The sequence below is a fragment of the Harpegnathos saltator genome, unplaced genomic scaffold, assembly GCF_003227715.2.
Source record: "Harpegnathos saltator strain DR-91 unplaced genomic scaffold, Hsal_v8.6 scaffold74, whole genome shotgun sequence".
Lineage (NCBI taxonomy): Eukaryota > Metazoa > Arthropoda > Insecta > Hymenoptera > Formicidae > Harpegnathos > Harpegnathos saltator.
The window spans coordinates 292,161-307,206 of record NW_020230582.1 but is presented as its reverse complement, the minus strand read 5'-3'; the positions used below and the strand labels follow the sequence as shown (position 1 = coordinate 307,206).

At 30.3% G+C, this 15,046-nt stretch overlaps 2 protein-coding genes and 1 long non-coding RNA gene across 5 annotated transcripts; 1 reads left to right on the top strand and 2 right to left on the bottom strand.

Annotated features, from left to right (window-relative positions):
• Positions 1 to 1,760: 1,760 nt before the first annotated feature.
• Positions 1,761 to 10,594, bottom strand: LOC112590163 (uncharacterized). Of its 2 annotated transcripts, XR_003114043.1 has the most exons (6): positions 10,197 to 10,594; positions 7,383 to 7,577; positions 7,136 to 7,280; positions 2,357 to 2,558; positions 2,054 to 2,248; positions 1,761 to 1,911 (listed from the first exon to the last, which is right to left on the bottom strand). It is a non-coding gene; the product is annotated as an uncharacterized LOC112590163 (long non-coding RNA). The 2 variants fall into 2 exon arrangements; XR_003114042.1 differs by lacking the exon at positions 10,197 to 10,594 and having other exon boundaries at positions 7,383 to 8,141.
• A 778-nt stretch (positions 10,595 to 11,372) lies between these two features.
• On the top strand, positions 11,373 to 12,607 carry LOC105186609 (trihelix transcription factor GT-2). Of its 2 annotated transcripts, XM_025305953.1 has the most exons (3): positions 11,373 to 11,530; positions 11,746 to 11,803; positions 11,882 to 12,607. In XM_025305953.1, the coding sequence occupies exons 2-3, from the start codon at positions 11,770 to 11,772 to the stop codon at positions 12,421 to 12,423; spliced, it is 576 nt and encodes a 191-aa protein (XP_025161738.1). In that variant the 5' UTR covers positions 11,373 to 11,530; positions 11,746 to 11,769; the 3' UTR covers positions 12,424 to 12,607. The 2 variants fall into 2 exon arrangements, with proteins under 2 accessions (XP_025161738.1, XP_025161739.1); XM_025305954.1 differs by lacking the exon at positions 11,746 to 11,803 and having other exon boundaries at positions 11,378 to 11,530; positions 11,882 to 12,604.
• Positions 12,608 to 13,019: 412 nt separating this feature from the next.
• Positions 13,020 to 13,698, bottom strand: LOC112590164 (putative nuclease HARBI1). Its single transcript, XM_025305961.1, has one exon. The coding sequence runs from the start codon at positions 13,696 to 13,698 to the stop codon at positions 13,039 to 13,041; it is 660 nt and encodes a 219-aa protein (XP_025161746.1). The 3' UTR covers positions 13,020 to 13,038.
• Between the last annotated feature and the right edge of the window lie 1,348 nt (positions 13,699 to 15,046).

Genomic DNA, 15,046 nt, shown 5'->3' with positions numbered 1-15,046 from the left:
AGTCAATATTAGCATGAGCTGCAAATTAAATATGTCCATAAAACGTATTTCAAAAGTACCTACAATGTTCTGTGGAACATTCTATACAATGTGCTATATATGTTCATGAAATATTCTAGGGAACATTCCATAAATGTTCGATAAAATATTCTACGAATGTTCTATACAAGTACGTACAAACTCCAATAAAATATTCTATGCACATTCATAAAATATTTATGTGTGTATCATTCGAATATACTATGACCATACTATGAACATATAACTATGTTTTTAGAACATTCTATACAATATACGTATATTCGTCCAGAATATTCATAGTGTGTTCATAAAATATTCTTGTGCTATCTGGGTATGAATGCAGTTTTCGAAAAAATAGAAACTTCGGGTATACAGCACGTTTAAAAATAAAAAAACGGTAATTACGTTATAAAGCGAAGTCATAATCATAATAAACCTGATTTTAAATTATCAGAGATTAGAAAAGAAATAGAAACGTCAAGTCAGTTTCAATCTACAAGATCAATAAAAAACACAATTATTTCAAAGTGAGTACAAAACGATAAAACAGAAAATATTAAGCTTAAAATGAAAATTATGCTTAAAATGTTGAAAATTTAAAATTAAAAGGAACATTAGATACAATTTTTAATTGGTAATTTTTGAATTAACGTTTAGGTACGATAGTTTGCTCCATTTTACTAATATTAGAAATGTCGAAAGATGTATTGAACGTTCGAAAAAGAAAAAAGGATTTGGACAGACCCCGCAAAATTTAACAGACATGAGTATCAGTTTGAAAAAAAAAATGGAAAGATCTATTAAAAATAAATGAAACACATTCATTTGCTGTAGAAACAGTTATTAAAAATAATGATACTAAGGCGGTCATTTTTATTGACAAATTTATAATAGAAAGTATAACAAAATTAACAAATAAGTTAATTATTTTTGTGGACGGTACCTTCGCAACGGTGCCTCAATTACATAATAATAATTGTCAATTATGGTTTATTGTTATTAGAAATAATGACAGAGTAAGTAAAAGAATTCAAAATTATATTCATTAAATAATAATTAGTTTATATTATTGCAAAATACACTCAATATAAATATATAAACAACTTAAATTTTTTTTCTCAAATTTCAGACATATCCTATTGTGTATTCAATAATGGAAAGTCGCACAACCGAAAATTATTTAGATGTTTTAAAAAAAATTAAAGATATTATAGATATCAAACCAGAATATATATTATCTGATTTTGAAAGAGCAGAACAAAATGCGCTTAAGACAGCATTCCCTAATGCAAAAGTTATTGGCTGCTTTTTTCACTACAGCCAGGTAATAAAAGATAAAAATGCACATAATAAGAAACATGAAATGCACTTTAATTTTCATTATATTGTTTTCTTTTTACAGGCTATAATACACAATGCGAAGAAATATAAAATTTTAAAAAACAAACAAGAAATAGGGTGGAATGCAACAAAATTATTAATACCATTAGCATCGTTGCCAGAATCAGTTATAGAAGAAGGTTTTTATATAATCACTAACATTATTTTTTATAAATGTACATATTTAGATGAATTTTTTAATTATTACAAAGAAACATGGTTAAATAATTTTAAACCCAATTCGTTTTGTGTGTATAAACAACTGCATAAAACAAACAATATAAGTGAGCGACACAGTAGAGAATTGAAGGAAAGTCTTCGTAAACATCCAACAATCATAACATTTTTAGATATATTATTAAGCACTCTATTGCATTTATTGCTAGAATATTTTTAGCATTCTTATAATTTAATATTATCTATTACAGAAAAATTAACACAACACCAGAGAAACATTCATAACATGATGAGGAATCCAACATTTTGGGCAAGATCCGATTATAATTCCTCCTTAAAAAGAAAAGAAGTAATATTAAAAGACATTTGGGCCAAAATTGATAAAAGCAAAGATGTAGATTTACTATTAATTTTGTACGAATTATCAAAATTAATAGGAAAGGCGAAACAAACGCATAATATAACATGTTCTTACTTTCTATTTTCTTTGCGATCCTTGACTTCTCGTGACTCTTGCATCTTCCATTTATATAATTTTTATTTTTCATTTTACTGTAGTTGTCTTCTTTAAGGACCAATCCTCAATTTTTGGGAAAAAGTTCATCATTCTTGACCGTAAATCACAACAACCTTACTTGCAGAGGCAAACATAGGCAAAACATCCTGTTTCCTAAAAGATAAGAAGAATATATCAGTCAATACGCTACATGATAAAGTGATAAAAAAATTTCAAGTACAGCTGTCAAAAGCATTGACAATAAACATCAATGTTACGAACCTATTATTAGTTTGATGCATTAATCTGTCATCATACTGCTAGTAACACATCTTACTCTGATATTTGATGTTAGGATGTGATTCAACTTTTGCTTTCTGGGACGCATTCAAGGACACAGTAACCTCAGACTTTGGTAATCTTACTTCACAGAAAAGTGGCCTCCAACTAATAATATTCTGCAAGCACTTGGATAGCTGGGAAGCTGAAACAAAAAATTAATCGAAACAAAGAATCGGTTCAACATCTATCATTACTGACTATACATAGATACTTAATCTTTTATTTTATGTGAATATTAATTACTTATTTGATATGTATTTCTTTATTACAATAGTGGAAAATTTATGCCAATGCGAAGAACTAACAAGGGACATTCGGCAACGCGGAAATTCAAAAAAATCTGAAACTCTGCATAATTGTAGAGCAGATATACCTAATAACAAAACAATTTTTCGTTGGTGCCCAAAAACGGTTTTAAGGGTGGAAACAACCCCTTGAACAAAGTTGATTTTTGTCTTTCTAAGCGAATATTATCGAAACTATTAAAGATATGAAAAAATGTTTTAGACAAAAGTTTTATGGTTTTAAAAGTACTTTATTATGCTATATTTAGATTTTTTAAAAATGTAAAATTGTGTATAAAATACCCCCCCTCATTCTCTTTTTTCAAATTGTTAAAATCAATTGTCCAACCAAAATAAAGCTTATTTTATGACAAATTCAACCATATATAATAACATTATGTTTGGAAAAGGCAATATTGAAAAAAAATTAAACATGCTCTTATATGTATGCTACGCGTACCAAACTTAAGGATTCGCTACTTGACGATGGCATTTCTTTCTTCCTCAAATCTTCCTCATAATTGCAAACTGTAAAAGATAAGGAAGGAAGAAAATAGAAAATCTAAAAAAGCAATAAAGTTGATGTTAAGAAGTAAGTAGGAGAAAAATAGCATGATAAGGATACAGTCACTAATATTTAAAAATGTTATAAATTATAAAATTTCACGTAATAGACGTTTATTTTGCCAACATTGCGGCTACCTTTTTCATTAATTTAAACGACACGCGTAAATATAAATAAATATGTGTGTGTGTGTATGTGTGTTTTTGTACGTGCGCACGTGTGTGTACATCATGGCAACATGCAAAACACTTGTCACAAGTTTTATGACTGTGCGACCAAAATAGCACTCTTTATCAAGTACAGTGCAATCAAGGTTCATTATATTGACATATGTTATCTTCATTCATTTGCATATAAAAGCTGTCCATTTTGGAATACATTTCAGTGTTATTGAAGCAGTTATTGAAGCAGTACGTATATTATTATTGCTGTGAGAAATGTTTAATTAAAATATCCTTAAGATTTGTATCATAATGTCAGTAATAAATCCAGCTAATGTTATTAATTTGTTAATTGCGACATTTCATTTCACAAATATTGCAATAACTCCTGTTAATCATCAAGAGGTGGAACTCCATGATACAATTACTGATTTAATAAAGAGTGCTATACATCACGATATTACGATCGAACATGAGTGGGGACTTGATTTTGACGATCCATCAGAACCGCATGACGTACAATTTGTAGATGTGTACGATATTGATGCTGAAGAAGATAATTATGGAAATGAAGTTTGCACTGTGGATGATGAAGGTGGAAATGTAAACTTAAATTATAAGAAAAAGGCAATCGAATTTTGGAAGAGTGGAAAGAAAGGACATTTATCTCTTACTTCTGTACAACATCGTTTTAGAAAAGTAAAGTTTAATTAAAAAATAAGAAGAATAATATATAGTAAAATACTTGAGGCTTTTACGGTGTACAGTGACCGGCAGTGATTCGTTCCGCGACAGAGAGAACTCTATTTCCCCTCTCGCGGAACGCATCATTGTCGGTCATTGTACATACAGCTTTGACTATAAGTATAAAGCATCCCAAAAAATTTATTTAAATTGTGTAACAAAAACATACTATATGAATATATGGAGAACATAATATAGTATACGAGTATATGGAAAAATAATATAATAAAAAAATATAATATAAGAATATGTGGAAAATAATATTTATTTTACAATATTTATTGTAATATAATATAATATTAATATAATATAAATTATAATATAAATATAATATACATAAATATAATATACACATTATATTATAAAATATTAATATAATATTTATTGTAAAGAGATTATATATTTACTATGAGTATATGCATTGATTTCTAGGAAAATACAATGAGTTAGAGATGCTTTATACTTATGACCAAAGCTGTAAATTATATAATTAGAGTCGCGTTGTTTTTTATTTTAAGTTTTACAATTTGATGTTTCGTGAACATTTAATTCGTATATAACTTCTTTTATTTTTGAATTCGAATTGTTTAATATTGAGATTTGTTTTCTTCTAGGTAAAATCTATTCAACAATTGCACAGATGGCAAGAACATGTAATGCGTGGGGGTTCAAATACAGACAAACTTGTAGTTATTGCTGAATATGTTCTTATAAAATTCCAAGAAGCTGTTAATAGAGGACTTATTATTCATGATATAAATCTGCGAAAATGGGCATTAGAAGCAAAGGAACAAGTGGATTTTTCTTCATTTAAAGCAGGAAATTGGTGGATATGGAATTTTAAAAAGGCACATCGTATTACATCACGTAAAATAACTGCATTTAAAACGCGGTCTTCTCATTTAACTGATCTAACTATACGTCAAAACGCTGAGGAATTTGTAAATACAGTAAAGCCACATATTAATGTAATCGGTGCTGAATCAACTTATAATGCGGACGAAAGTGGCTTTAATTTAGAAATACATGCAGGTAGAACATTAGCTAATGTAGGAGTGAAGACAGTTGGAGCTACTATCCAATCTTTATCTGCTATGACTCATAGCTACACCATTATGCCTATTATATCTGCGGATGGACATCTCCTTTCGCCTTTGTATATAGTATTAAAAGAATCTACTGGTGTTTTTGGACCACAAGTAGAACAAACTCTTTTTAGACCAGTGAATATTTACATTGCGGCTTCAAAATCAGGGAAATTGACAACTGAACATTTCAAAAATTGGTTCCAAGAAGTGTATCTACCAAACACTGGAGAGAAAAATATACTACTGCTTGATTCATGGACATTGCCCGAACCAATTGGAAGAACTTGTACCAAAAGACAAACATGTAAATATTCTAACAATACCAAAAAAAATAACTGCTTTTATACAGCCATTAGATGTTTTTGGTTTCAGAATCTGGAAAAATTTTGTTCGAAGCTTTTCTGATAGTGTTATTATAAATAATTATGACATAAATTTACATTTACGTAATAACATAATAAAATTGCAATCTTTAACACACAATCAACTGTCTTCTCCAAGATTTCGAAATTTATTTAGATATAGCTGGTATAAAAGTGGTTATTTATCAACACGGCCTGAAAAATTTCATAATCCAATCGATTATTGTTATTTTAAAGAAGAAAAACGTATACCAAAATGTAGCATTTGTGGTAAAATGGCTTTTATACGTTGTGCATGGTGCAAGCAATATTTTTGTTTTGAACATTTCTTTGAGCAATATCATTATTGTAATAATTATATAGAATAAATAATATTTTACTGTCCTCAATTCCTGTAAAATTTGTATATATTATAATCCATACCAAAATATAAGATATCTTTCACTCGAATATCTATATCGACTACTTAATTAATAAAACCTATATACTGAATGAAGCAAAACACATACACATAAATGTACACTGAATAAATTTATAAATTATAATTTTCATTATTAAATCCGTGTGTGTTCTCCTTTTTTCTTCATATCATTCATTTCCTTATTTGTTCTTTACAATTGAATTTAAAAGATTATCTATATTAGGGTTATATACACTCTCTCTGCGTCCTCCTTATCATGCTGTTCTTCTTCAACTTACTTTTTAACATCAACTTTATTATTTTTTTAGATTTTCTATTTTCTTCCTTCCTTATCTTTTACAGTTTGCAATTATGAGGAAGATTTGAGGAAGAAAGAAATGCCATCGTCAAGTAGCGAATCCTTAAGTTTGGTACGCGTAGCATACATATAAGAGCATGTTTAATTTTTTTTTCAATATTGCCTTTTCCAAACATAATGTTATTATATATGGTTGAATTTGTCATAAAATAAGCTTTATTTTGGTTGGACAATTGATTTTAACAATTTGAAAAAAGAGAAGGAGGGGGGGTATTTTATACACAATTTTACATTTTTAAAAAATCTAAATATAGCATAATAAAGTACTTTTAAAACCATAAAACTTTTGTCTAAAACATTTTTTCATATCTTTAATAGTTTCGATAATATTCGCTTAGAAAGACAAAAATCAACTTTGTTCAAGGGGTTGTTTCCACCCTTAAAACCGTTTTTGGGCACCAACGAAAAATTGTTTTGTTATTAGGTATATCTGCTCTACAATTATGCAGAGTTTCAGATTTTTTTGAATTTCCGCGTTGCCGAATGTCCCTTGTAAGTCACAACCATGACCGATAATTTACTGAAGCATGCCAAAACACTGAAAAACTTAAATTCTTTATTTACATTTAATAATTACTTATCTAGTTACACATATACATATATATATGCATGTACACAAACACGCACGCACGCACGCACACGCACACGCACATTCACACTCACACGCACACTCACACGCTCATATTATATATAATATATATATATTTATTTATTTATTTATTATTATGTTTTTTACCTTATTAACTTTATGTTCTCACTCGTCTCATTTATTTTGTTATACGCACTTTATGTTTTCACTTATGTCATTTTTATTTAATATTATGAAGTATTTTACACTTATAATTTGATGATACATGATATTTGTGACAACGTGTGTACATCTGTCAAAAAGTTTGCGCAAATTAATAGCTTACCACTTAAACAATATTACTAACCTTTAGAAATTAAAACTATGTCGTCTAGAAGTTTTCGTTAATACCAACTTTGTCTCCGCCATTTTTCGGGAAACTGTAGCGTTACCTCCCATCTCAGCAGGGCGTACAAACTCCTCGTATTTTAGGGGTGACGGAAGTGATTAGTTCGCTTATTCTTTCGGTACATAGGCCGAGGGCAGCACAGTCGATTCCCCACTACCGCTCGTCGGATGCCATATTGGACACTTACTGTTTACCAGTTTTCTGGAGTAGTAGGAATTTTGTGTGTTTTGTGCGATAGCAAGTGATAGCAAGTGATTATTAATTTAGTGAGAGGTGTTTATTTTCAGGTTATTTTCAGGTTATTTACAGGTTATTTTCAGATTATTTACAGGTTATTTACAGGAAGAAGAGCCAAGTAAGGAGAGAGAGCGTGTGGAGATAAAATATTTCTATTTCTGTAAGTAAATATTTATATGTAAATATGTAAATCGGTTTAAATTATTTCACGTTGTTCGTTGATCTTTCCTAAGGTCTCAGATAGCACAAATGTTTTAAACACATTTGACTTATGTTAAGAGACATAATAAAAGCAAGACGTCTCTCTTTTATACGCTTTTAGACATATCTTATTGTAGATCGATGTTAATAGTGAGTGTATGAATGCTTATGTGCAGTGATGCACATATATGATGCAGGTTGCTAGTGCATCAAATTTTTTTAACCACACCAGATATATGGCAGAAAAGTACCTGACAGTCCGTAGTCTGCAAGCGGGACGGAAAAAATTTGATGCATACAATTCATTGTAATTATTTTTCATTGAACTGTAAATAATTTCATTAAACTACATATATATATCAGGTGTAGTAAAAAGAAATCTATTATTTTTCCAATAGATGGCTTTAGTTATCTGTATCTCGCGTTGTATAAGTCCGATCGGGTTCCACTAGATGGCGTTAGAAAGATGAGATTTCGTAGTAAAACAATTTTTTTGACAGTTTTGTGATTAGTTGACTCAGTTTTGTTTGAGCGCACATCAAAAATGGACACTAGCAAAGAGAAAATACGCTATATTTTACAGTTTTTCTTCGATAAAGGCGAAAACGCAAGCCAGGCGGCTGAAAATGTGAATAGTGTTTATGGTCCTGATACTGTAACAGCCAATCACGCGCAATTTTAGTTTCGTCGATTCCGTTCCGGTAATTTCGATGTCAAAGATGCACCACGCACTGGAAGGCCAATTGTCGACAATATCGATAAAATCATGGACATTGTCGAGTCCGACCGTCATGTAAGCACTGTTTCGATTGCCCAAGAGCTAAAGATTGCACAAAAAACCGTTTGGAACCATTTGAATAAGGCTGGATACAAACAGAAGCTCGATGTATGGGTGCCACACGAGTTAACGAAAAAAAACCTCATGGACCGAATTTCCATCTGCGAATCGCTGCTGAATCACAACAAAATCGACCCATTTCTGAAGCGGTTGGTCACTGGTGATGAAAAGTGGATCACTTACGACAACGTCAAGCGAAAACGGTCGTGGTCGAATCGCGGTGAGCCGGCGGAAACGGTGGCCAAGCCAGGATTGACGGCCAGGAAGGTTTTGCTGTGTGTTTGGTGGGATTGGCAGGGAATTATCTACTATGAGCTGCTCCCCTACGGCAAAACTCTCAACTCGGAACTGTACTGTCAACAATTGGACCGTCTGAAGGAAGCAATCGCCCAGAAGCGGCCAGCTTTGGCCAATAGGAGAGGAATTGTGTTCCATCAGGACAACGCCAGGCCACACACATCGATAGTGACTCGCCAGAAGCTCCGGGAGCTTGGTTGGGAGGTTCTTATGCATCCACCTTATAGTCCGGACCTGGCACCAAGTGATTACCATCTATTCCTGTCCATGGCGAGCAATTTTGCTGGTGAAAAATTCGCTTCAAGAGAGGCTTGTGAAAATCGACTGTCTCAATTTTTTGCCAATAGGGACGAGGGCTTCTATGAGAGGGGCATAATGAAATTACCTTCAAAATGGCAACAAGTTATCGAACAAAACGACGCATATTTGACCTAAATTGGATCATTTTAACTATGGTAATTAAAGCCTTCAATTTCATGCAAAAATAATGGATTTCTTTTTACTACACCTGATATATATACCATTGTAACTAAAAAAATATATATGTATAATATGTTTATAAAACGAAAATTGTATACTGCTTATTTCAATAAAATTTGCGAACCCTATTATACACACATATACATATCACAAAAAAATATATATATATTGAGTTGAATAATAATTAATTTCTTAGTTTTCAGGTATAATGGAATAACTGTATGTTTATGTCATTATAATTTCATGAAATAATGTATGTGATATATTGAACTATTGGGTTCCTCACAAAGTGCTTGCGTTCATTAACATCATTGATTCATGTTAATTCTTTGTATAAAATTAAGTTTTGAAAATCACTGAAAAAACTGCAATGACTTTTTGAACAACACAATATCATCTACCATCTCTCGCATACATTGCTTCATGAAATTATAACAACATACAAGTATTGTTTAATTTTACCAAAAAAATACAAAATTACTTTCCAGATAGCATCGAATCTTCAGAGAATGTTCTTAGAACGTTCTTAGGATGTATAAATGTCCTTAGAACGTTCTTAAAACATCCTTTTAAGATTTGTGCTATATGGGTCATACACGCTTAATATATATATATATTTATATGTAAGGCCTGTTCTTTTTCGCTGCACTGCTGCACTGATGCAATAAGTTAGAATGAGAAATATATATTTGTTTCACTCTAACTTATTGCATCAGTGCAGCAGTGCAGCGAAAAAGAATAGGCCTTATATTTATATATATATGTACTGGATTTAAATGTAGCGCGTATCCCCACTCTGTATCACGTGACCCATTTTAGTTCCACCAGTTCCGGTACGTATCATGGTGGCGCTCCAAAGACCCTCGGTTTCTAAGAGAGGAGTTTGTACCCCCTGCATCTCAGAGAGCGCTGCTAACTTCAATTCAATTCAATTCAATAAATGGCTCTGAGCAAAATAGGGTACTGCTCCAACGCCACTCTCACGGTGTAGATAGATTAAATTCTGTAAGGCTATTTTCCAGCAGATGTAAAAGAAAACAGGGACAACGCGTACGCAGTCCCAACGATAAAAAAATATGCGTAGTTACAGGAACCACATCCAACCGCCACGGAGGCAAACAAAAGACTGAGCGCTGCTAACGCTAATCATTTTCGCTCCATAATACCTCGTCTACAATAGAAGTGATAGAGTCGTAAGTCGTACAAATTGACCAATCGCGGTCGATTATTTTTCTCTTACCGGACTATGATTGGTCAATTTCTATGACTTACGACTCTACGACTTCTATTGTAGACGAGGTATGAAGGTCATTCTACAATGAGGTTGTAGTAGTATGCAGTAGGCAAATTGACCAATCACAGTCGATTTTTCTTCGATCGTAAAGAGAACAATCGATCGTGATTTGTCAATTTGCCTACTGCATACTACTACAACCTCATTGTAGAATGACCTTTAGAGTTTGCACACCCTGTCGTAAATCCATTGTAATATTTGGCACAAAGCTACAGGCCATCACACACAAACGAACTTAAACAGTAAGACGTAAGCAGTAAGCAAATTGACCAATCACAATCGAAATTTAAGGACGCCATTTTAAAACTTACGAGAATAATTGATTGCGATTGGTCAGTTTCTTTACTGCTTATGTCTTACTGCTTATGTTCATTTGTGTGTGATGGCTTTACGGAACAACTATAGCTGCGTTCCGATATTCACTGCCAGTGCTGAAAATCTATAATATACGTGACACAAACTATTTATTTTCAGTACCGATAGTGAATGTCGAAACACAGCCTATATTTATTTAGACAATAAGTAACTAAGTAAAATTATTATGGACAATTATGGATAAGTAACTAAGTATCACATTAGGTGTATTCTAATAGAACTGTACGCTTATTGGTTGAAAAATACCATTCTTAATATTTCTATCGTGCCTGTACGTATCCCGTGCTTACGATAACGAGAGTGGAGCGAGTGAGATCTGGATTCAACAGAGTAGTATATACTCCCATCTACAACAAATATATTCAATGGCTGATCCTGCTCTACTCCTGCTTGTCTCATACGGTACGAGCAATTCGGAATAATTGAGCTGTGGTATGTATTGACGATACGAAGACTATTTATTAATTTAAGTTTATTTATTTATTTTATTTAAGTTTTATTTTATTTGTAATTCAATTATTGATATTAAAAATCGTTATTACCGAAGTAACATTTGATATATTATTTGTAATCATATTTATTTTTTTGATAATAGATTTAATTTTATTCATAACCCAATCTTTAATTATTCTGATTTTTTTCAGCAGAATTACAAAAGTATCAAATTAAAAATGGAAAATAATTTATTAAATGATAATGCATGTGGTACATATTTACTTAATATTACTGATAATCTCCATGAATGTTATATTTTATTTATATAATATTAATTTTTCTGTTTAGGTGATAAAATGCAATGGACAGAAAGAATGACAACATTACTGTTGTCAGAGGTAAAGGAACATAAAGAACAGTTAAATATACAACCTCATAAAGTATTTTGGAAAGAAATCTGTTCTACAATTAATAGTATTGGCTATAATATAACACTGTATCAATGTTATTCAAAATGGAAAAGTTTAAAGAGAAAGTATACCCAAATAAAGGACAACAACAATCGGACTGGTGCCTCTAATCAACGATGGATTTATTTTGAAATGGTCGATAGCATTTTAAAGACAAGACCTGAAATGGAACCTGTCTCATTGGCTTCAAGTATAAGTGGCTTTCGTATCCGTAAAATACTTGCTGAAGGTGACAATACATCAGTGATGGATGATGCAGAAAATGACGAATTTAGAGTAGAAGAGAGAAGATCTTCAAATAATAGAAGTTCAATTGTCCAATTCCAAGTGCCACCAGCTTGTAAAAGATCTAGAGCAGAACCGTATTGGGCAGAATATATTAAATATATTAAATACAATTTTATAGGTTGTGTGCAATAAATATATAATAGAACATAGAAAAAGCTTTGTCATAAACGATGCTTTGTCAAAAACTTTTTTGTTAAGACTGAAGGCATTAATTTTTAAGTTTATTATTAAGTTTATTACTAATGACATTGACCACAAATGTCTAATTTAAAATTCAAGTATTGTACACTATTTAATTTAATATATTTCATTTACTTTGCATTTATTTCATTTTCTTTCTAATGGAAATAAAATGTATGTTCCTAATACTAATAAAGAAGGTTTTATGTGATTATAATCATTTCTTATTTGATTATGCTTTGTAGAATATAAAATAGTTATAGTTAGTAGGAATTAAAGCTTGACATCATATTTTTCATAAAAATACTATTATAGCTAAATTATATCAATATTTTATGATATATAAAGTAGATATACAAAAGTAAAAAGAAATTGTTTTATTATATATATGAATTTTTATGTAATGTTAACATAAAAGAAATAGGTAGTATTTCACAGAATTAAATTTCAGAACATGTTATTTCTTTAAATATGAGGAATATATTTATCAATGTTTCCGTTCATAATACGCTTTAAAAACGCAATAGACTTAAATCACATATTTTATTAATAAATATTTAATAAAAATTACAACAATAAATGCGCAATAATGTCTCTCTTAATGTTACCATCCAAGTCTATATTATTAGCTTCATTATTAATTTCTTCTAAATCTATACCATCTATGTCTATTGGATTACCTTCAAAATCGATACAGATATTATGTAATATACAGCAGGCTAAAACAATAAGCGGAATCAATTCAGTAGCGTACATATAAATATATTTCAATTTTCTAAACCGTCCAGTTAAAATTCCGAAAGTGCGTTCTATTATTACACGTATGTAAGTATGTTTCCGATTATAATTTATTTGCATCTGATTAAGGTGACCATTATCCCGGTAAGGTGTTAACATTCTATTAGACAATGGGTATGCACTATCTGCTAGGAGATGGTAAAAACTATTGAAATACCTATTATCATTTGCCTCGGCTAATGTTTTTATTTCACTTAATTCCCAAATTCTTGCATCATAGGCGCTTCCACATAAGCCAATAAAAACATCAATAAACTTTAATCTGCTATCACAAATACCCTGTAGTAAAATAGAATGGTAACCCTTCCAATTAACGTAACTATGAGTATCTTGTGTAGGAGCACTGATTTGGATGTGGTAGCTGTCAATCGCCCCTATCACTCCAGGAAATCTAGCCCCTGCATAAAATTCCTCTTCAATTTGTCTCATTTGATTACTTTTAGAAAATAATATAGTAAATACAGCAAAGTGCTTTTTTTATCATTCATAATTAATCATTCAAATATCATTCCTAATTAAAAGAATCATTGTTTGGAGCAAAAATTCTGTCATATACAAAATTTACTTCACTTTTTAAAATGGTTTAATAGCAAAAAAATATATTCCATATTTTTAAAATATTTCAAATTTACTAATTATTTAATTTTATATTTGTATAATTTTATAGTGATATAAATTTATGATATATATTAAATATAATAAAAATATTTACCGGAAAACTTCTTGATTTCCAAGGAACCATAATGCAATGATAATTTTTTTCTCAACTGGTATTCTCAATTGAATATTCTCATTGTGCAACAAGGATCCAAAGATTTGTAAAAGTCTTTCAAATGTAGCCCTTGTCACACATAAATGCATCTGGAAATTTCAATTATAACATAATCAAATTAGAAAATCTAATGAAAAGATACAATCAATGAGCATTAATTAACTACAACTTTATATATGTAATATAAATAAATTTCTCCTTTTGTCTATCTGAGGACAATTACTAATAACGTTATTACTTTCATTATGCTGTATGTAACATCTGTATAACCTTATATTCTCTTAATTTTTTGGTAAGAGCTTTTTTTTCAATATTAGAATATTCACATGTTTAATTATATATACATGTTTCATATATTAAATAACATTAAAAAAACTAACTATTAAATAAACAAGTTAATTAATTTAACTATTTTAAGTAAATAAATGAAAAATAAAAAATATTAAATAAACAAATTCGAGACAGCACAAGATCTCCTGGAGACGTCCTAAAGACGTCTTGAGAATGAAGAAACATCCTCAGCTTGTTTTCAGGACGTATTCTGGACGTCCCTTGAACATCTGTGCTATTACAGGAATTATTACCAAAGACTATCATTAAGTTAGGTAATTAAAGTTCTCCACATTTTTAATCAATATTGAAATATAAAGGCAGTTAAGAATCAATATATACTGCTACAATATTAAATAAGAAATGTTTCTCTATATTATGTGACAAATATTTATATTATTTCACAATAAACTTGTAAATATTTGTCACTTAATGTTGATAAATATTTCGTTTTAAACTCATTCCACTCTCTACAACAGTGCGTTACCTCTTCATTGCCTTTATACTTAATTATGACTAAGAAACTATTTTCCATTAATTTTTTGCTTTGTAGTACCTTCTTATCATGATTGCCAAAAGAAAAAATAATTAAAGAAATATAATAACAAACAGTACAAATGTATAAAATGCATTTTTAAGACATCTTAAAAACGTTTAAAACTTTAAAATAGAATA